This window comes from Apus apus, chromosome 13 (genome assembly GCF_020740795.1).
Source record: "Apus apus isolate bApuApu2 chromosome 13, bApuApu2.pri.cur, whole genome shotgun sequence".
Lineage (NCBI taxonomy): Eukaryota > Metazoa > Chordata > Aves > Apodiformes > Apodidae > Apus > Apus apus.
In genome coordinates, this window is record NC_067294.1 from 8,299,780 (window position 1) to 8,323,740 (window position 23,961).

The 23,961-nt window shown below is 39.3% G+C and overlaps 1 protein-coding gene across 9 annotated transcripts in view; it reads right to left on the reverse strand.

The window, feature by feature from the left end:
- Window positions 1-23,961, reverse strand: part of EBF1 (EBF transcription factor 1) — a 276,873-nt gene that overhangs the window by 78,868 nt on the left and 174,044 nt on the right. For 5 of the 9 annotated variants that reach the window (XM_051631537.1, XM_051631536.1, XM_051631533.1 and 2 more), the window contains 2 exons: window positions 23,332-23,413; window positions 15,228-15,369 (listed from right to left, as the gene is read on the reverse strand). In XM_051631537.1, coding sequence (XP_051487497.1) covers window positions 15,228-15,369; window positions 23,332-23,413 — 224 coding nt within the window. The remainder of the gene's footprint in view (window positions 1-15,227; window positions 15,370-23,331; window positions 23,414-23,961) is intronic. The other 4 variants (XM_051631539.1, XM_051631538.1, XM_051631535.1 and 1 more) reach the window with 1 other exon arrangement.

Sequence of the window (23,961 nt, forward strand, 5' to 3'; positions counted from 1 at the left end):
ATCTGCTCACCTACTTTGAGTGTGCCTAAAGGGTGGACCTTAAAAAGTTAGTGTGCCCACACAATGGTACCACTCCAGACCAGTGCGCAGAGGCAGTGCCAGTGCTATATCCAGCACAAGCAACCAAAAGCAACTGAAGTTTACCAAACCAGCCTGGATGGGAAAAGTCCTTAGGACCATCCCAAAGAATTACTCATAGATACTTCGGGGAAAGGGAATGGGACAGAGTTTTTACATATTGTACTGAAGCATTAAATCTTCACTCTTAAGCTAAACAACGCATTTGCTGTTTATCTTAGTGAAGTGATGATCTTCCTGCTTTCCTTTGTCATATCACAGCCTGCTCTCTCTCCTGTTCTCTCCTGACAATAAGCAGCTGCTGTGCAGGAAGCAGAGTAACAGAGGTTTCCCTCTCAAGGAGATAATTCACGCAGCTTTATGCAACACAGGCACGAGGATGTGATGTGATGTGCTGTGCTGCTCCCCCTTCCCAGCTCCCTGCTTTACAGCATCTTCATATTTGGGACTTACCATTTGCAAGCTTTAAAAATTACACCACCCTGCCAAAAAAGGCAACCTCCTCCTGGTTCTTCATGACGTCTGCAGTGGGTGAAATCACCATACCAAAAATACAAGTACCATGCAGTCCCTTCAGGTTGGGGGGAGGGAGGGCACATTGCCTTTGTTTCTGTTTTCAAGTAGTGAAATTAAAGGCATTGGCTGTGATTTTCTGCCTAACACTTCAGATGCTCAGTTCCCATTAACGGGAATTGAAAATGCAAATTACCTGGGATCATATTCTACCTACAATCAATACTTAAGCCAGTGTTTCTCTTTCATCCTTTCTGATGCCTCAGCTAGCCAAGTTACATTTCATGGAGTCCTCTGTGTTTCTCTTTCCTTAATGATTTCCAAAGCTCCCAGTTGTTGTTCCCAGCCTGAAAAATGATTGCATGGAAAAAAAGAGGCAATCCTGAATAATGAGAGATGTATTGCAAAAAAAAAAAAAAATCTGCTGTGTATTTTACTCACAACATTTCCATAAAAATAATAATTTACTTATCTCTAAATAGCTAGAGTTATCTCTAAATAGCAAGTTAGTTATCTCTAATTAGCAATCTCTCTGATTTCAAGAGATGCGTTTTCATTTTATTTAAACCCTGTCACATCACAGAGGAAGTTTTAGGGTTTAGGTTTTGTTTGGTTTTTTGTCTTGTTTTGGTTGGTTGTTTTTTACTTTAGAAGGTATGCCCTGCTTTCCAAAACAAGTAAGAGTCCTTAGTATTTCACTGCACGTCAGTAAAACTTGACCTCCAAAAGAGAGCTCTCTCATGCTTGTTTGGCAAACAATAAACTCCCTGAGAAAAACGTATTGTTGCAAAACCACTTGAAAATTGGTTAAATTCAGTATAGTTTCAGCCAAAACATAAACATATATATAAATAATATCTGTATTATTATTTTTTAAAAAATACATATGCTTTTTATAGAGAGATTTTTTTTTAAGAAGCCTAACAATTTTATGGTGAAAACTTTTGATTTATTTATTTCAAGGAAATTTCAAGCATGCTTTAAACTATAATTTCTCCACTTGTTATTGTTGCCCCAAAGTTGGAAGATTTTCACTTTGAGACGGCCATGAAGCTGTTGTGAGTGGCCTCAGTCAGAGTAGCACTCTGCCTAACCCAACACAGCCATGCAGCCCCAGGGCTGACACGGTCTCTGCTCTCTTGGGCAGCTCGGTTGCTTGGGGGATACACACACATGGGAACAGGAGGAGAACCAGCACATCCAAGAACATGCCATAGGGCCTACCAATTATTGGCAGCTCAACCAGCTCCACAACTAGGAACAAGTTTGCTCAGACCCAACTAACAAACCAGAGAGTGCTCTAGTAGGCTCTCTTCCCTCAGGGATGCACAGGAACATTTTGACCCTAAGCAAGATAAATGTTTTACTATGAGCCCCCAAATGACTGCACTTCAGTTTCTTCACTCCTTCCTCTATCCCATAGGATCACTTGCAAAGACTCAGGAACAGTGTTCCCAAAAAATGGGAAGCCAAAGGCAATAGCAGGCATGGGACAAAGGTGTGATATACGCACAGGATTGCATCGTTTTATCTAAATGTGGACTTTAAAAGCTTTGTTAGTTAAACAGTGAAAAAATCCTACATGCCTCTCCTGTTTCAGTTTCAATGGCTTCCTACTGATTTGACTTCCGCTGATAAAGTTACAGAGCCCAGCTAAACCAATACGACTATTTTAAAAACAATAAGCATGTCCAGAAAGGAGTCTGCATCTGTTTAACTGCACTAAAGTTTAAGAATAGTTGCACTGATGCAATTTAAGGGTGAGGATGAAGGCAACCTTGAGAATGGAAGCCCAAAATGTGTAATATAAATCAACCCTAAAATTCTGTCAAAACAAACATTGCTGCATAGCTCACATACCCCAAAACTTACTTAATTTAACTGACTGGTCCTTCGGTGCTGCTAACTAAGGTACTGAAACAGCAAAGGATTTTATAGAATGGAACCAATCATTTGCTTAATGTTAACCCTGTGGTTTACTGTTCTGCTGATTCCCAATCTAAAAGAAGGGCAGGTGGGTGCTATGTCTAAATTCACGTTTTATTTCAGCATCACCCTGGTCTAATTTTCTCTGCTTTATTTTCCATCAGTACCTTAACAAAACTGTAAGTCTCTCACAGCAAATCTCTCTAGAGTCAGAACACAGGACTAGATAAAAGCTCCTGACTCACAGCTTCTCATCCCTGCAAGGTGTAAAAACTTCAGCATCCCAAGCACAACAGCAGCAAATTTTGATGTTCAGATGTACACTGTTATGTTATGGCCACACTGCAAAGGTTTAGTTGATGTTACACTGAAACTATGTTAGATAAAATGCAGAGTTCAATCTAAATCTAAATTCTCACTCCTCCAAATTAAATAACAGTATCAATTCAACTTTTGTAGAATCTTTTACTATAACAAATGAAAACAACAAAACACAAAATTCACCCCTCAAAATCAGTTAAAACACCAGCTATATTATACAGTACAACAATCAGAAGTTCACCTGAGATTGATTCTACAGCAAAAAAAACACTTATTTCATCTTGATAAAAACAAGAGCCCCCACTAAAATTAATTTTTAGTTGAAGACTTTTTGTTCAGCAGAATTGAGAAAGTCTGCCCACAACAGAGAGCTCGGCAGCAATCATCTTTCAGAAACAGAACAACCCACATAGAAACACAAAGCAGTTGTGGCAGGGACAGGGAGTGCCTATAATCCAGTTTCTTCAAGGGAAATTCAAGTACCTTAAGAGTTCTTATTCCTCCTCTGATTTCTCTCACAAATCACAGGCTTCCCTCTAATGCAATTTTCTGGAGTCTGAGAATCATAAAGTCAAATATGAACAAGTCTAGTGGAAATTCTGTGACGCTAATCTTGGCCTACGTTGTATTTTTAACAGACACTGAATTTGTGCACCGGATTATCCAGATGGCCATACAGAAATCATCCTGATAGGATTAAACCTTTGTGCTGAACTCTGCTCCATCTGCTCTCGGAGGTTTGCCTATCGCTATCGGAATATAAATGTCTCACACCACGACTGAAAGCGCCTGTTTACCACACACATGCACACACATATGTATATGTGCACACATACCCTTGAGTACTCGATTAGTAATGTGAGATGAAGTGAGCCTGAAGTTTACCACCAAAGAAACATATTGGTTTTATTATTCGTTTTAAGAACAAAGTATGCAATATCTAAATTCAAACAAAAAAGCATTTTTGTTGTTGTTCTGGGACTTGTTCAATTCATTAAACCATAATACTGCCATAAATTTCTAGATGAAGGCATGACTGAACATAAAGCAGCAAGGCTCTTCATCTTTGAAATCTATTAGTGTATGAGAATGTATGACACAATCACACTTTGAAGATATCATGGTTAAATATTCCAGATTAAAAACCAGCCAACAACAAAACACATGCGTGCACACAACATCGGGAGCTGTTATTCACATCTCGATCTAGTCACAGGCGGAGAACAAAAAAGTAATAATCAGTCTCAGTAAAAGAAAAGCTTATTCCCATTAGTGTTGGTTTCTGCTTTTATTATCTATTAATGACAGTCTTCTGCATTCATTGTTGCAGCCTGCCAGATGCAGCAAGGATCCATATTCATCATGTGCAAAAATTGTGCTCAGGCTGTCTCTGTGACAGGTTACGCGGAGCTGCCAACAGAGACCAAGGTCCGATGAACGGCCTCGGGTTTCCAGGCCCTGGGCCAAGGGAAAAGGTAGGGAATCTGGCTCTTCTGTAAGAAAAGCATCCCAGTGGTCACAAGGCTTAACTAAATTGCTGTCCTGGCCAGAAATATGCTCTATAAACTGATGACTACCTGGGACGGGAAGGTTGGATTAAAAAAATAAGCAAAATAATATCCTTATTCTTATTCTTTCTTCCTCTTATTCTTTGGGAGGTTTGATTTAGGAATGCAATATAATACTAAGCCCATGTTTGGGATGGCAGTGGGACAGCAATGGAGACGTAACCTGAGTTGCATTTCAAGGAGAAGCCCTGATTGCACTGCAAAGACTGAGACCCCCTTGTCTCTCCTGTGCAGTGTCTTTCAGACTGTTTCCTCCTCTGTTCTTTGTGCTGCACTGAATGCAGGTCGGGCAACCCCTCCCAGCCATTTAGGCTTCACTTGCAAAAACACAAGCCTAAAAACATATTTATAGTTCATAGTATCTGTCCAGCAATGACACCACATAAAACCAGCACACTGAAAATCTGAGGAGTGAATACTTTGGACTCAAGCCTACAAACACTTAGAGGAGTTGTTCTTTCAAAGTGTCTGATAAAGTCATGCTATGTTTTGTTGTGCCTTTTCTTTTTTTTTTTTTTAATTCAGGGCCATATTCAGACCACCTACCATAAGGCATGTAAAAAGTCAGACCCCAGCGCTGGCTGGGTCAGTCACACTGCCTAAATTAGGATCCTTTTTCCACTATACAATGGGCACAGATGGGCAGACACCTCTGGAGGCCTGGAGACCCAGGAGCTCTGTGTTGACTCCCAAAAGTACCAAGGGAGAGACAATATTATAGGTAGGAAGCAGCTAGAAGCAACCTTATATAAATATTTGGCAGTGAACTTTCCAGCAGGCATCTCTGCTCAGGCTCAGGGCTGAATGAGGAGGCAGCACTCACTGCTGCTTTCAAGGTCTCATTCCCAAGAAGGGGATAATTTTCCTCTAAGGGCTCCTAATCAGAGTTGCTTTACCTTTCAGTTCCACAGAGGGTCACACCTGGTCAGAAATATTCCCCACACACACCTCTTCATCTCCTCAGAGAGCCCAGAAAGTTGAGCAATGCTCTCACCTGAACATACAGCAACAAAGCACTGTGACCTCAAACCCAAATCACAAGCTAAAGCTTCAGCTGGAAAGGTGAGCCACATTGTGGTCAGGCCTGCAATTTCCCTCCGAGTGCTGACCTCCCTTCTCAGCACAGATCAGGTAATATCAAACATACGAATTCCACAGACAAGTCCAGGTTTTCAGTGAAGAGCAATGTGAGCTGTCTGTTCAGTCTCCAACAGCAGGGGAAATCCAGCACATCTGCTGCCATTTTACAGCCCAAACAGGGACCTCTGTGGGAAACGCACTTTGCTTTTTCAGGGAATAGATACAGAACCTCCAAATGTTGCTACAAAACCATAATGATAAGGTATTAACCAAACATAATTAATTTTGAATTTTCTTCTGCTCCCATTGCTGACAGACACTTCAATGGTAGTACTGTGAGAAGCACAGAGGTTCCTGCAGCACTTGAGACTAGATTTTTGGAAGCACCCAACTATCAACTGGTTGCAGAAAGCACCTAATGGGATTTACAAAATACTTGGCAGACAGGGATAGCAAATTCTATGGTGGGAGTTTTGAAAATCCCACTAAACAGCCACCTGAAGCTTTAAGCCTTTTGGTACTTTAAGAGTTTGGCTTTATGTCCAAGAATTTCCAAAAAGATTGCTTTGGGGTACCTATCCTTTCAGGTGACCACCAAAAATGAACCCAAACTTTAAAAAGTCCTAAACACTTCATGAAGGACAATACCTTGTTGAGCAGCTCACAGTGGCCCTTGTACCTTCAATTGCAGATCCAAATGTTTGAATTACTTTTGAAAAATAAATGTAAACTGCTACATTTCAGACAAATTTTCATAGATCCTTATTCTTGATCCTTTTAATAAACTTCCTAACCCTACTCACTTCACTCAATGAGGTCATAATCCAGCACTGCTTATGTTACAGGCACTTTCATACTAAAGATTCATTTTGTCACAGAGAGAAGTATAAATTAATGGAATAAAGGTGGGCAGCAGAAAAGACTAATTGTGACACACAAAGCTTTCTGGTTATACTCAGCAAACAGTTTGGACTGAGATTTTAAAAACCACTTTATGAAGTCGTACCACTGGCTTTAATGAAAGCACACTTTTCCCAAAGCCATACACTCCTGAAAATCTTGTATTTTGGATTTAGGCCAAACACAAAGCCTGTCTCCATTCCAATATTAATTATTAGTAGTTTACTTTTATTTTTTACTACGAACATTAATAATTTTCAGATGGCAACCCAGATCAGAATAACCACTCCAAACATCCCACCCTGGTGTGTTCCATTTTCTGCATCAGGTTCCTAGTTTATGCTATTAACTAATTTCCTTGGATGTGGAGGAACTTTGTCAAATACTCATTTTGCTGGGGAAACACTTGGCAGGCCCCCCAGAACAGACAGCAAGAGAGAGACTCGAATGCTCACACTTTTCTTCTTTCAGTTCAATTAGAAGAGGTGTAGCCTGAGATGCAAAAGTAAGGAGTTTGTTATTTATGAAGTCTTCTAACTAGAATATCCAAAATGACAATTTGGTAGAAAATTTTCATCTAAACCAAACTTTAATCCTGAGATTGTTAGCACTCAGCTGTTTCACAGCTTGGGGCATAGGTTCCATAGGAAGAGAAACCTTTCATTATCATGAATGCTTTGAGGTATTCAAATACTGGGGTGCCTAACATGAAACATTTGGAAATGTTCAGATATCTGCAAACTGCTGTGAACACTATTCTTTGCTAATCATGACCTGATCCAACATTCAGATAAGTTCTCAAAAAATTACTAGTTCATTGTTTCCATTTATAAATCACAATTCACAAAACCCCTTTGAATTCTGCTCAAACCAGCAGGGGACTGGAATGAAAAAATGTATTTTCCCAATATAACAACAACAAAAGTATCTTATAATAAAAAAGTTAACTTAGAGGATTTTTATCAGCAATTACATTAATCACATTACAATCATACAATGTTTTGTCATTTGCTGGTGTGCACATTTTGGAAGGTTGGAAAAAAAACATCTGGCAAACTTCACTGCCATCCAGTGCAGAATCTCCCAACATTTCTCTAATCCCAGTGTCATTCCTCTCCCCTATGATGCCACTGTATTAGTGACACAGTGGTCAGCAAAGCAAATTGAAATGTAATGAATGCTCATCATCTCTGAATATTCATTGCCTATTCTTGTGTTGCTGAATGTTCTCCTGTACTGGTAGCTGTGAAGTTCCTGCCAAACACAGTAGCTAAGGTTTTTCTACTTGCATAACTGTATTTTGATTCCTCTGAGGTCTGGAGAGAAACCTCAGACCTTCAGAAAGTGGTTGGTCTAACTCTCCAAATAAGAGGCAGTCCTCATGGTAGTTGGAGAATTTTCATCTGAACTTTTCTCCCTTATTTGTTTGCTGTAACAAAACAGCTTTTTTGCACACAAATCTGTATCAAATTTTAATTACAGTTTCCCCCCAGATTTTCTTCTTTTTACAATTTTGGGAGCACAGTTCTGAAAGCTCCTCTGGGAAATTCACAAAATGCACTCTGTCTTCACCCAGGTACTATTTTCTCATTATTTCATTATATCCCCATAACAACAGAGGGTAACAACATATCACAGCTTGACATCACTTAGATTTTCTGGGGGAAAGCCTGTTTTATTTTTCATCTCTCTGAAAAACAAAGGGCAGTTGCTCATGGGTAGGAACAGCCACACCTTATCTTTTAAAATCAAGATGTCTCCCGCCTTCCATTATAGCATTTTTTCCTTTTTCAATTAGATGTGACATCAGAACCTTGATAAGTGACTGTCAAGCAGGAATCCTTTCTAACTGTGGTAACTGGAGTACCCAAACTTGACTTTTCAGGAGGTATTGCCATGGCCGTTATGGAACAGCGACCTTTTTTATTAAAGACTAGAATACTTCAAATGGTATATTTTAAGTATACTGTGACATGGTGGCAGCAGACTTAGCACATATATATTTTTAAATCATATTTAAATAGTGAAAAAAATCACAAAGTCACACCTCCAACTTCATGAAATACCTACAGCCTAATGAGAGAACTGAAATTCTGGAATCCCCCAGCGCAAATCAACAATGAAAAATCCACCTCCCAAAAAAATCACTTAAATCTTGTTTTCAAACTAAAAATAAATTTTGAAATATCAAAATTGCTGCAGCCAGATATTCTAAGCTTTTGAAGACCTCTCCTTAATGGTTGATTTATGACCTAGACAAATAGAAGAATTTTTGCTTTCTGCTTGACATGACTGGCTGTGAGAACGGCAGCTCCACCTACCAACCCATCCAGTTCTTGTGAAATTCTCAATAATATCCAAAGAAGACGCAGGGGTCTGGGCCTGCAGACAGCTACTCTGCTCTGCTGAAGATGAAAAAATACATCAGCATAGTTCACTGGGGCATAATTTAGTTAACACAGATTTAGCCTGAGCTCTGCTGTGTTTTGTTAACCTCATGGATCCCAAGATTTTACTCCTGAAGGGATCATTTTGATCACACAACCTGACGTTCTGCCTAGCACCCTCCAGAGTACCTCACCCAGCAATTCCCAGGTGAGGAATTCCTCAAACTCTTAACCTCTCCCTGACCTGCCATATACTTTTTAGGAAGATACCACATCCTGACAGCAATTGCAACCTGCAACACAGGTTTGGCAATTTACTTCAGTGGTCCCTAGAGTTAAAATCTTGTTGAGATCATATTGAGGTCTTTATCTACAAATCCTCCAAAGTGAAGCACTTAACTTTCCGGTCATATTTTGTCTTTTGAGAAGAACAAATGCTCTAGCTCCATCTGGGAACACATACTGGACTAATCCAGCCCTGGTGTGCTCACTTATATTAGAAACATACACTAAGTCCACAGGGCAGTGAAGAGGTTAATATTATACACTTGGTGAGGTCAAGCTCCAAGAACACATAACAAGCCATTATGTAAAAAATTGCCTGAATTTATGAGTCACAGCATTTATGAAGGAACTGATATGAAAAAGACAACTTGGCAAAAGTAAAGCAAATTATTTCCAGCTTGAAGTTTTGCAATCCTTCAGCATATCAGGGCTCACTTACTGTTATTACTGTCCGTGTTGTGCAATGTTCTGAAAGTCACATTTTTTCCCTTGTGTATGCATAGAGATGTCCAACAACCCTAGGTATTCTTCCCTCATAGAAAATAAATTAGAAAGCAGGCATAACTCAGAATAACATACAAGATCCCCTCAAGTAGAGTGGTGGAATCCTAATTTTTTTTCAATATTTCCCTTCTAAATAATAAATCAAGCCTACTGCGCTTCTCTGTGTGGAATGATATGGTCCAGAAAAAGCCTGTGTGTTTATGTTTTTCACATAATCATGAAAACATTCTTATGTGAAGCAGTAAGATATAACAGGTGCTTCGACCCATAGATGAAGCAAGTCAAACATTAAAGTCTCTGTGCTTAAATCTGGCCAGTTTGTGACTGCGGTTGTCCCTAACTTTGATTAACAACCTGAACACATACCATTTAAGGGTGAAATGTGCAAATGTTTAAAGTTCTACCTTTTACAACTTACCAGTTTTTCACTTCAGTCAGTATTAACAATTTGATCAACTAGCATGGACACATGCAACATTGAGGGATTCAGGGTTGAAATGGTTAAAATTGAGCTGATTGGGGCATCCTCTTCATGACTTTCCACACTTCCAAAAAATGTAGTGGTTAATGTTGTGGCAAAGCCACTTACAGGACAAGGACCAGGTCACTAAGTGAGATTTCTGAGCATCTTTCACGAATCATCAACTGACATGTTGAGCACACAGCTAAATTCAAAGTATACTATGACTGTTCTCAATAACTCTGTTACAGTCAGACTGGATACAATGACATGTAAAAGACACTCCATCTCAAAGATTTTTGTTAAGGATTATCCTCTCAAGACAGTTTGTAAGGTGGGGAAAGACTTCCCTTGTTTTATTAACGTAAATAGAAAATATCCAGTCAACTAAGACACAGCCTAGCAAACATTTTTGCATACAAAATTGAAGATTCAGTGGTAAATCTGTGTATGTACCTACTGTGGTGACTGTGGGCTCTCAGATTGCCCAGGATGGACAAGATTAGCAAGAAAAACTCTTTAAATGCCCCACCACTAACAAGAGGTTTTACCTGACGTGCCCAGCTGAGGCACAGCAACTACTCTTCTCATTGGAGTAGAATTTGCACCTGCAGCCAGCAAGTGGTCTGAAGCACTCATTACTATCTGGAACTAAAACAACATAGTAAGGGTTTGGCTGTCTCAGGTACCATAATAGAGGGACTGAGTAATCCAGCCATGGGGACAGTATAAGGCAGAAACTACTAATGGCTTTGTTTTATAATGACCTATTTTAGATACACACACTTGGATTTAGATGTAGTTCATATTAAAATAATGGCAGGACGTTGCTTTAGAAATCATGGTTGTCCCTGCTTCCGTCCTCAAATTCTGACATCATGTCTTATTTAGACATGTCTTTATTTCTACCCTGCATCTTTTCTCTTTTACTGCACTTGAACTGACTCGGAACCAAATCACCAGCGAACCTCACCATCACCTAATTCTTCAGTGCTCTCCTGTGGAGGAGGAGGTAGGAAAAGAAAAATAAAACTGTCCCTTTAAAAGCCCAGGCATTTAAGCCGCTTGTCAGTCATCTTCCTGACAAGGCCACTTGAATGTATTCAGGAATATTTGCATAAATGCTCACAGTGAGTTCACCGTGGCAGCTAGCATTAATGGTACATAAAGTAATTTAGTCACTTCTCTTAGGCATCCTGTCAGGGTGATAAGCACCCCCTCTTTGCCTTGTTGCATATTAGATCATTAGATAATAAAGTGTTAGAGCATGCAAACTGACAGGGTCTGAGGGACTATCATTTTTCGAGGGCATTGCATTCTGCCAGTAAGGAAAAATAATAGAGAAACTGATGCTGCAATTGGCTTTACATTCCTGTAAAGCAAATCAAAGATTTTTTGGGGAAAAAGAATTTTTACTTTACAGCCATAGAAGAGTTTTAACTGGAAACTTTGCAGACATCTCCAGTGGTGGACTTGATGCTGGTAAACTTGAAAAGGGTTGTTGCAAACCCTGTCAGAATTCCCCTTCTCCATAAGCTAGTCACTTAAATTGCACTGGAAAGATTTTGCTTTTAAAATTTACACCCTGGGATGAACTACAAGCTGAAATACTTTCTACTGGTTGGGGCCTATAGGATCCTCACTATACATCTGACTATTTATGTACAGTTTAGAAAGGTCAACCACACCAACTTTCTGGTTTACCATAAATATAAAACAAGTGAGGATCCAACTATTTGTAAATGAAAAAGTGATAATTACTGAAAACCACAGATTGCTGTGGCTTACCCTATTTATGCCACACAGGGATGTATGAAATAATTGGCCTCTGCCAGCTATTACTTTTGAGAGATAGATATATTTATTTGAAACACAAGCTTCTTAACCCACTGGTTTCAAGGAAGACAGTGTGTGGATATGAAACCATGATCTAAGTTCCAAGTTATATTCAGAGGCAAGTTACAAAAAGGGACTTTCATTTTACTGTCTGACAGGCAAGATATAAATAGAGATGTGTTGGATGTCCCAGAAATAATCCAGGCTACCTGCTAATGAGATGGTGAAACCCAAATGTGGAGACACCAGGCTCCTGAGTGGCTCGGAAGGTAAAGTTTTCTTTCCAGCTTTTTGGCACCCAACGTCTCTTTTAGGTGTCACATAAACTGCAACTCCATGTTTAAGAGCAGCATGTCTCAACATAATTTTGTAAGGAAAAATAAGCTGGATATTGTTTAAATTAGGCAACCAGCACACCTTCTTGCAACATTCCCCCTCCGCTTTTCCCTCTCTTCACACAGTCAGGCATTCATCTCTTTTGCGATGGGGTATTTGTGTTAAAGAGTAAAACATCTAGAAAAGTACACAGGAACACATTTGTTCAAGGATATATCATAGTTAGATCCCAGCATTTAAAAGTTTATGGTCAGAGCAATAAACCAAAGACAAACTAACCATGACCACCTTAGCTTCCCATTTCACCTGTTACAGATACTGCTCAGGTCAATCTGTCTTCCCCCTGAGGGAGGCACAAAAGCTGGAGAGAGGAAAAGCAAGCAAACTTTCTCCCTACTTACACTCAAAGATATTATCCAAAACAAAAATTACAAAAATTGAAGAAAAATAATATACTTTGGGACACAAACTAAAAGTAAAAATTAATCTCACTGGAAGAAACTGTCATCTGTTCTAAGGGGTCTAGGGTTCCCGGTGGCTGCTCAAATTGCAACAGCATTAAGCCCGATTAAGACTTTTCCTATTATTTTTTTTATTTAGTTATGTGTTTTAGACATCTAGTAACAACATTTAAAACAGATACTGGATTATTTTTTTTTCCTCTTTTAAATTATATTTTTCCTGTCTCTTGGACTCAAATGTGCATAGAATTCCTGAAGAGATGGATTGAAGGATTTAGGTTCAAAAGACTCAGTGGAGTCTTTGGGAAGAGTGCAGTTTTGTCACATGGAAGTTGGTATTTAAAGTAAGGATTTACTAGCAGATGCTTTATGAGGTTGCTTGAGAGGTGCCTGAGAAAGCAGGTTAGAATAATCAACTTTCCCACAAAACGTACACATGGAGGTGTTTTGCAGATGTTGACTTTCCATGGTAGCACAGTAACGAGGGTTTATGTAGATATGTAAGCACAGCATTATCTTTGTTTCTTTTTGCAAACAGAATCCCTCAGGTAGTAGCAGTGGGAATGATAGCTGTGGCAAAATGAGATGTTATTGTACCACACAGGCAAATAAGAACCTTTCTGTATGAGAAAATATTGCCTTGACCAAGATCACGCACTGAGAGGGAAGAAAGAAAAAACCAAGAAAAGATGACATCTACTTTGATAAGAATATTAGTAAAAAAATGCGAGTATTTTTTTTTTAAAGACTAAACTTAATGGAAAGACTGCAAAGTTGAACAGAGAGAAGTTTCCTTTTGTAATCTTCTGCCTTTTGCTAATTAATAAAGACAGAGTTCGTACATTCCTTACAAAAATTCAGCAAAAATTATGACAGTGGTTTGTTTATTAAATTAGGTTGTTGGCAGGATGAAAAAAAAATTCTGTAACATGAATTATGGCTGAAAATGGCTCATAGCCTACATAAAAAGTTAGAGCTAAATAAATACAGATGTAAGTTATGTTTATATAATGAGAAACGCTGCTGAGCTAAGAATTTTAGGTTAGTAAGTGTGAACTACAGACCCGATTCTGCAAACACTTATCAATACCCTCAATTTTACTGACACAAGAAGCCTCATTGATCCCAACAGGACCATATGTGCACATAATCTTAAATATATGCATAAATGCTTGCAGGACTGATGCCTGAAAGCATAAACAGAATAGAAAGCTATTTCCACAGGACTCCAATGACTAGCAGAGACTCACAAATTTGTCCATTTCTCAGTATTAATAGTTTCTTTTAACAGATCTAGTTAACATTTTTCTGAGCATTTGCTTTCCCAGAGAAAAATTTATCTGGTTTCTTGAAACTCTTTGGAAAAATCTATTCAATTATTCATCAGATCCTTGGCAAATATTTGTGAAACAAACAACATAAAGGACTGGTGCCTTCTACACTCAACTATGTCTCTTAGAAGGAGCAAGCACCTATTCAATTTAGGATTACTAACAGCTTTCAAGACAAAGAGCTATTCTACCAAACTGGAACAAGGAGAGGGAAGTGAAATACCCTCTGTTTTTGTTTTGTTTTTCAGTAGTAGTCATCAACTTGGAGGATAAAGAGCAAAACAAAACATTAATCAAATCCAGATTTTTCAAAGTACATTTGCACTCAACAACTCCCATTTTAAGCACCTACAGTCACCAGCAGATGTTCCCTTCCAGGACTAGCTGATCTTATGGAAAAGATTACTGTCTCCAAGGCTGCTTCCAGCCATGTGCCCCCATCCCACCCTTGCTGGGGTTTACTGTGTTTTCAGAAAAGCCAGTGAAATTGCCTTGCACCATCTCCCCTTCAATCATTTCAGCAATATAAGCTAGATTGGCAAAGAGTTATTATTTAAACGGCTTGGCTCAAATGAAATTCTTTGGACTGAAGGGGACTACAGAGCAATCAGACAACCATCTTAGCTGGCATGTCCATGGTGAAGAATAGCCTGCAGCAGGGAGGAGAGACAAGCAGCTGTGGCATGTAGAGACAAACAACTTCCTCAGCTGGCACAGCTGGAGCCAGAAGAGAACATTCATCCATGGCTTGAGTAAGCAGATGGATTTCCAAAAGGGCTCTGCTTTCATTTAGGGCAATTCAAAGTAACAGCTGGATCTCCTAGAGAGCTCAGCACTCTACAGAGAGAAAAAGTCCAATTCTAAATTTGGGTGCATAGCACTTCAGAAAATATGTAACATCCTTTAAATGCACAGTCAAAAACTGAGGCAATTTGGCAAAGATCAGACTCCAATTTTAGGTGCTGAATAGATACAACCAGGAAAAAAAAAATCACCACACTTCACTGACACACAGGACAGACTCTGCACCCATGTTTGCCTACTGTGCTGTCATTTCACTCAAGTGAGTCCTGACCTACTTGAAAAATTCCCCCTTCAGTCTGGAGGCCAGTCTCTTTAAAATATCCAGTCCCAAAGGTATAAACTGTTACAGGACAATTTGACACCAGTAGCCAGAGACACAAACCAAATACATCCACATTTAAAGTAGCAATGTCAACCAATGAAAATGATATGCCTACCATGTTCCAGATAAGAAGGCGTACCTTCCGAGGGATCGAGTCTTCGAGCTCTCCGCCCGTGCTTGGAATTGTTGTGTACAAACATATTGTCCGACACTGCCAACACATGGCCATCAACATTGACTGTTGTAGACACCACAACCTGAAAGCACAAGAGCAAAGTGGAGGAAAATTTGGATATATACGTATGTTTTTTAAGAAGCAGGGAGCGTAATAAACTCAGTTAAATAAATAACAGCTGGGAGCTGTAGAAAATTGCATCGCTATTTCGCATAATAACTGGTGCTTATGCTGTACAAACCTAACAAGAGACGCTATTGATGAGTGGGTCTTTGGCATCGAAAGCTTTTGATGCAGTTTTAAGTTAAATCACAGAGTTTGTAGCTGCATGGCAGACAGCACACTGTTAACCATCATTTTAACAAGAGGATCTTTATTAAGTATTTTTCCCCTATATACAAGGGCAGCTGTGTTTCACCCTAAATTATCCTTCAGTTTCCACGCTGAAGTAGATAGAGCTGTTGACTTTGCAAATGAGAATCAATTCAGAATGAAAGAAAACAAAAGTATATTTTGTGAAGTTGCAATGACATCTGCTGCACGGCCCCTCCCACCTTTATCTACTGCTCTCTCCTCAGTGTACTCAGTCTCTACAGGTTGGTGAACTTGCCCATATTTCTCCTGACCTCTGTCTCAGGGAGTACATATAGGCATGTTTGTGTACACATGCATGCTTGACTGTGGGGGTCTTGATCTGGAGAACACAACCCTATTCATCCAGTGTTAGAATTACTTGTATTTCTCAACTTATCTCAATGTCAACACCTGGGATTTGGTTTGAGGTGAGGGAAGAGAGACAGAGAAGAACTGCCCTGTAGGCAGGAGCCAACACTTTCTTTTCCCCTGAGCTGCCTGAGGCTGGGAGAGGAACCAACCCAGTGGGAGCAAACAGCTAAGTGTTGGGCTCAGGATAGAAGACCCAAGTGCTTAGAGACCTCTCAACCTTGAGGGTCAGCAGGCACCATCCTATAGGAAATCCCTGTTCGGGCTGAAGGCACCCAAGCCACAAACTATTGTGGAGGAAAGGCAGGGATGCATGGGGAGTCCATCCAGGAAGTCCTTGGCTAAACTGTGAGCTCATCACACCAGGTCTCTTCCCAGTCCACTCAGACCAAGAGACCTCATAGCTTCCCTGGCTTTCGTTCAGCCTCCCCCTCCCACAGCCTCTTCCCAACAAAGTGCAGTTTTCCCAGTGTTCTACCCCAGCCAAAGATTTGGCCTTCAGCTGGCTGCTGGTTTTCCAGGGACATACGTTGCCTTCAAGAACTTTGACTAAAACAATAAGAAGCAATGACCTACACTTCTCCTTACATTAAACAGAGAAAGGGATTAAAAACTGAAACCCACAGAGATATGTTTATTCATGCGACCTCTTACAACCAAATATAATAATTGTCTGTTAATTGCAGTTTCAGCTCCCACCTCATGCTTCGACATGTGAAACAGCAATCAGCAGCTCCTGTTTAATCCACCTATTATGTTGACTAATTAACTTTGCCCGACAGTTTATTTCTTCCTCCATTATCAGCCCCTGTCAGCCGCAAGCACACTGCCGCAAAGGGGGACCTCAGCCCTTTTGATTGATCACCGATAGATTGACATGCAGATTAATTTAATTAGAATCACCTCACTTGAGAAATGAAAGACAATGGCAAGGGGGCTAATAGATCTGCTCTTATAATGAGGCAAGCCTCCAGAGCCACGGCAGAGGATTTCTGATTTATTTTGCTGAATTCCCCAGTCGCTCTGAAAGGCTCTCGTTTTAATTGTTCTTGGTTTTGAGAGGCTTTAGCCTCTGAAGAGGTGAAATGCTTTACAAGGATTGGCAAACACTGCTTCAACTCTCTCAGGAAGATGCTGCCTCTCAAAGTTGGTCAAATGGGGACACTTAAAGGATGGCTTACAACAATTCAATTTCATCACTTGAACTGGATCTTAAAAAAAAAAAGTTGTTAACATTTTCCCACCTATTTCTGGTCACTGACTAAAATGCTCAAAAATCTAAAGTAAGCAAAGCTGCTAAACTGCCCATAGCTAATCCCAAAGTCTTTGTCTTTAAAAAGAGGAATACAAAAGAAAATAGTTTACATGTAAAGGATCCAGAAACCATCCTTCAGAATGGCATTCCAGACAATAGATTTTTGTGTGAGTTTTAAGTGAAAGATATTGAAATACTGAATAAGTGATTCAAGAGCTCTTACAGATGGAAATTTGGGAAAAAGAATGCACCAAACTCTGCAGGTAAGTTTTTCTGAAATCAAACTAAGGGGAAAAAAAACCCCTCAAGCCCTATATATAAAATTCCAAAAGGGGTTTCAAAAGTAATTTATCCATTGCATTCCTAAGGGATAGAATAAAGTTTAGAATATTTTCAATAAAATACGATCTTATAGAAAGTAGCTCAGGGTTTGAAATCTTATTTGTGCACTTGCAACCATTGTAAATTCTTTGCAACCAGGATTTTGAGTTAAATCCTTAGCTGGCATTGCCTGTCACAGCTCCATGATTTATGCCAGCTCCTTATCTTCTTCTATGGGTTTGCTTAGATGCATATGAAAATTAACACTATTGCAATTAATAACAATGGCTTCAAGAAATATTTTCCCCAATCCTAAAACCATATAGGTACACACAGATTTCCCACTGAAGCTGATCAGTCAGTCCTGTGCTGAAACCCAACTTTTTGAATGCTTCTAGAAATAGAAATCCAGAAAATCAACAAGAGTAATAATAGGTAGGTCTCAAATCCATGACAATCATATATATATAAGTAGCTGTCATGCACTCTTCTAGGGAAGAACTTGAGGAAACTATCTTAGTGAGGTCAGTTTTATGTGAGTAAATCTACATCTAATCTTTCTCCCCCCAGGTTTCTGAAACTGTTGATGCAACATATTCTGAAGTACTTAACAGTGTCTTCCTACCTCCTGAACATAGGGTCTGATTTACTACAAAGAGACCACATTGGTGTGGTTCTTCAGTGTAGTTACCAGAAGAAACTATAAATGGAATCCCCAAGAGAAACTGTTTCCAGTCTCAGGAAATGTAGAAAACAAAACAACAACAAAAAAGTTGTTACTCTTATGTATGTCTGAAAAAAAATTATTATTCAAAGTGCACCTGTAAGAAACAGCATATGCTTATTGCTCAATTCTTTAAATGCAAAATCTCGTTAATATAGGAATACTGAATATATACCGCACTAACAAAAGATTAAGACCTCTAATTATTAACAGAGTAGAAAATACACTCTGAATATTATATGCTACAGTTACATACTTGGATTGCTATGGAGCACTTACATACTTACAAGTTCTACTCACATTTTTTAATCTAAAAAAATACTACACTCATTTTGATTTTGAAATGACTGGGATATGTTCAAGTTAAAGCATATGCTAAAACTAATTTGTGGAGAAATCATAAAATTAGGGGGAGGGGAGAGCCAAAGTATATGTGGAATGGGCACTGAGGCATCCTAAAACACAGACCATAGCAAGAGGGAAAGGCACACTACAGTTTAATAAATGATTAATGAGGTGCTGACACATTAATGTAAGCACAGGGACAACCAGGCCTGCCAAATCGCAAACCTTTCCAAATTTTGTCAACAAAACACAGTTTTAACTTGGGACAGGCAAACATGGAAAATGATTTTGAGCTTTAACTTTAGACCTTTACAGATTTTGAATTTAAATCCTGTATCAACACCAGGGCAGACAGAGGTATGAAAGAAATACACGGGTTTACCACTTTCTTCAATGAAGTTGACACTATCAACTGCACTAACATATCACAGCTCTGTGAATTATTCTGCCTGCCATTAAATAGTTCAGTTTGTGAATACTTTGGAGCTTAGTTAAAACAAAAAAAAAATATTCAGACACCAGGAGCCTGGAGATCAAGCTATTTATTCATGTTTAGCACTCGGCCTGTTTATTTGTTATAGTACCTCACCTAATATATCAAAATTAAGCACTGCATGACTCCTCATTTTTAACCACAGTCCATTAAGCTTTGCTAACTGATTAAGACATAGCATGTTCCTTGTGCTTTCAATTTTCTCTGATGTATGGTGAGGGATATGATATTTTTGTGATATTCCCAGTATCTAGTGGAAAGGCAGAGAAAATCTGATAAAGGTGATTTCCAGGTTTGAAATGTGTCATTAGTGTTAAATCTGTAACTTTAGTGCTTGTTGCTCTTCCAAAAGCTTTGCAGAAGTGGCTTGAGCAACGTCTTTACTTTCATCACCATTTGGTGACCTCTTCCTACAATGTGTTGACTTCTTTATTCTAGTAACTAAAAACCACTTTCAATTTAACAAGAGGCTTAAAAAGGTGCCTATCTAAAAGCACATAAGTACAATAAATTTAGCAATTTTGCTCACGTGCTCAAGGCCAGGCCAGGCCATCTAATTACCTTGTTGAATTGGACCACAACTCTCACTGCTATTTTTCTGCCTTTTTTTTTTTTTTTTTTTCCTTCTCTGGGGATGGAGCCTTTCATGTCCAAATTCCATTATCTGGGATTCATGAAGCATCATCTCTGTCTCTTATGCAAATTTGCAATAAGACACAAGTGGTTTCAATTCAAACATGAGTGGCAGAGTCCCATGGAAGCAAACTAGCAGCCTAGGCTGAGGAAGAGGTTGTGGTAACAGAATCAAACAGCATGGAGATTTGTAAGTGACTTTCAAGGTTTTAATAATAAACCAGTGGTTTTTATTCAGTGACTCAGTCTGAAAAGTTTCCTCTAAATTAAAACTTGACATGTGTCAGTTTGCACAAGCAATTGTGCTAAAACAAGAGCAAGATAACTAGAGCACCTGGGTTTCAATAACATACGAAACTGTTTAGGTTGTAGGAATGAGTTTTTAGTGCTCAAAAATAAAATCCCGGAAGAGTTCACCCATGATACCATCTACTTAGTTTTATTATTATTACCACTAATTGGGGCACTACAATTTGTCCTACCAAGACTGATGACTTATTGTGATGAAGAATGCAAAATCAAACTGAGCATCTGCTCCACAGGGCTTCTGGAATAAAAAGGCAAGGCTGGACAAAAGGGACAATATGTGATATCATCAAATGTTTTTTGTGATTGGGCTGATGAAACACACAGATGAAATTATTGTCTCAAGGACAAGCAGCTCTATAGCACAGTTGAACACTCAACTCGAATGTCTAGAGTCCTTGCATAGCATTTGACTTCTCTCTGACTTTCTCCTCCTGCTAACAGAGACACAACTACCACAGCCAGGGCCAGCACTGCACCAGCACACACTTTTGCTGGCACTTGGCACTGCTCCAGTTGTCACGTACCTGCACATCTTAGACGTACAGAGAAACATATTTCCTTCCAGGCCCACAACTGCTTTTATGGTAGGCTTATCACACCACTACATTTGTATGCAAAGTTCAGGATACAATTTCCCAGTTTGTTTCTATATGTAAGTCTGAATGATGCTTCACACCCAAATTACCTAAATCGATACATACTTTGGCTCTTTTCTGCACTTTTTTAACCTCTCTTGTACCATATGATAATCAGACAGTTCCCTGCTGCAGGAAAAAAAAACAACCAAAACCAACCAACCAACAAAATAATAATTAAAAAAAACAACAAAACAAAACAAAAAAACCCCAACAAACACGAAAAAACTACTAAAAAAATAAATTTTCTGCAGGGCTGGTCCTTAGATAGTGCGAGACTTGTCTCCCTGGCCCTTCACTGCTTCTCTCACCAAAACTATAATCTGTGTTCTAGTAACTCCTAGCAATTTTTGAGGACTGATGCATGAAACCATGGCCAAAAGACAGACAAATCTCTGGGCAGCTGAACAGTTCACCACAGATAGCAGAATGAATTAAAGGAAGGGAAAGTCTCCTTTGTGTGTATGTGTGCAAAAAGAGTATGCTACTATTTTAAAGGTCTCAAAATACTTTACCCTCATCATTTTTAACCTGAACTTTGACATAGCTATTAGAGACCCTGTATGGCACTGGCAATATTTCAAAGGCAGCTGATAGCAAACTTTCCACTGACTTCACAGGGGCCCAGTTGGTTCCTATATAACGCTGTCTCAAACATCTAGGCGCAGCATATCATTGAGATACTATATGTATGCTTGCTCCTTTTCACCATAAATGAAACCTGGACTGTGTGGAGCCTGGATATTTTAGTTTAAGAAGTCTATTGTTAGAAGAGCAACAAGTTCAAAATAAAAACAAAAAGAAAAAAAAAGAAAAAAGAAAATAAACAAAAGCAGCTATTGTAAAACAATAAGCCTGGGCACTTAACAGAACGCTGCAAGCTTCAACACAGTATGAGTGGTTTGCTCGGCTGAAAGTGATTAATTTCTTGAAAATGCTAAGGTCACACTAATTGACATGACCTGTGTAATTAAGCAGTCTCTGTTTACACACAGAAAGCTCAACTGCTGTGAAGCTGGGTTTGTATGACAGAATGTCTTTACAAGTCAAGAGATCAACAACCTTTCCTATGTCCTACCTACTCACCGACACAGGCTCCTGATTGCTGTTCTGAGAGAACATGCAAAGGCATTACCATATGAAAATCAGCCTCGAGCCTGGACGAGCACAAACCCAGCAGAGTGTACATGTTGTGAAGCAAGCTCTGACAGGCCCCAGGGGTGGCTGCTTGGCCTAAATCCCTGTGCTGGTGAGAGTCCTTTTTCCACTTTATCCTTCAGTGATAATGCCCTCTTAAATCACAGGGGAAACGTGATGGAGAGAGGAGTGTGAAGTGAGAAGCCAAGGGTTCTGCCATGCTAATGTTACCTCTTATACTGATTAGTTTAATCCCTGCAGCCACATATCCTCACTTCTGCACTTCTATGCTCAGAGGGGCATACAATACCTTTCTGCCTTCCAGCATTGTTGCAATTAAGCAGCTCAACAAAAGTTGTATGTTCTACATATAAACAATCTTGTCATTTACATAGCATTTAGTACTTTTATTTAACTGCAAAAAAATGCTGGAAAAGAAGCAAACAAGGTTCTGAGCTACTGCAGAAAACAGTAAGTTGCCTTCCTCCAGAGATCCATGTAGTCTCTGGGACAAATATATTTCTTCCTTAGAGCCCTGAGGCAAATACCTAGCAGGTATCTATAATGTTTTCTCCCTTGGCAGTATACAGTCCTCCCATTAAAAGAGAAGGTCCTTTGGCTCTACCCTATTTTTCTTTTAAGCACATACTCAGGTAAAGCATTATTGGCACATTCAAAGGATCATGTCTTCAATAAAAGTGTTGGAGCAACCATTTCCCAGCACTGCCACCACACCACTCTGCTGACACAGTGGGGAAGGCAAGTACAGACCATCTTCCCAAGCAACAGTGTTTTACTTGATCCCAAAAAGAACCATGGACAGAGTGTAGCATAAAAAGTTGTCCTTGGCCATCTGAAGATATGTTAATATTACAGTTCCCAAGCCTTGCTGACACATGCTGCAGCAGTGGGGAAATACCAGCCCACAGCATCCCAAGAGAGATACACCCAAAGGCAGTTTTTTCCAAGTTTTGACTACAAGGATGAACCTTTACCCCACTGATGCACATTTATAAGTTTTTAACACTGCTGAAGAATAACTGCTTGAGTGAAGTCATGAGCTTGATTTTATTCATTGCTTTTACACTCTCCTCTGCCCGTTCCAATAAACCTGATACTCACTTAGTGTTTACATGAAGGCAAATAGTAAGGCAAATAGTTCCCCAGGCAGAAGGGACTATCTCAGAACCCCATAAGCTAAAGCAACAGTGAGGTCATTTTGATTTTGATTTTTCCTTTTCATGCTTTCACTTCCCGTGGAGATGACATTATCTTCAAGCATTCTCTTGTCCAGAGCCAGAAAACCCAACTACTTCCTGCCAATTCTGCTGTGACAAGAAGACCTCAAACAATATTCTGTGACCTCATGATTTTAGCATCTTGCAGTGAATTACTAGATTAGTTTGGGTCAAAGTACTTCTGTCTCTAACAGCTGCTGATTTTTAAAGGAGGAAGCATGTCCGACTGACCTGGAATCGACGCATGTCTCGAGGGTTTCCTGCATTTTTTAGGCAATTTTGGTTACATTTGAGGAAAAATTTCAAGAAGAACCTGTGGAGAAAGAGAAATGGACATTAATGGCTTATAAACAGTGCATACTAGCACAATGTAACATCTGCACATTTGGTTCAACAAAGCCTTATTTACATTAGTATTCACAACTCAGACATCATCTCACTGACCATCCAAAGAGGGAGCAGAGCTTGCAAGGGCCCCGATCCAGAAAAATATCTAAGCACATCTTAAACATTTAAGCAATATATTAATAGATCTCTTGTTTCAGAGCTATTAAAGTTTGCAGAGTCTGTCTATCATACTAAATGGCCAGCCTTGCTGTGTGATCCACAGCAGCAATGAAGAGACATACATTTCAGCACAGCAAAAATATGAAAGAAAAATACCAGCCAAGAAAATTCCCTTAATGGGGTTTGGTTTTAGAAGTTCACCATCACATGCAAATTTTGATTTAATACAAAAATACTGAAAATGTTCCATACAGTTGGAATCACACTTCCACAATTAAACCCAGTTTGTCCATAAAATTAATGCTCAAATAGTGGTTAGTGGGGGAGATCAAAACCCTGAGAGGAGAAGAGGGG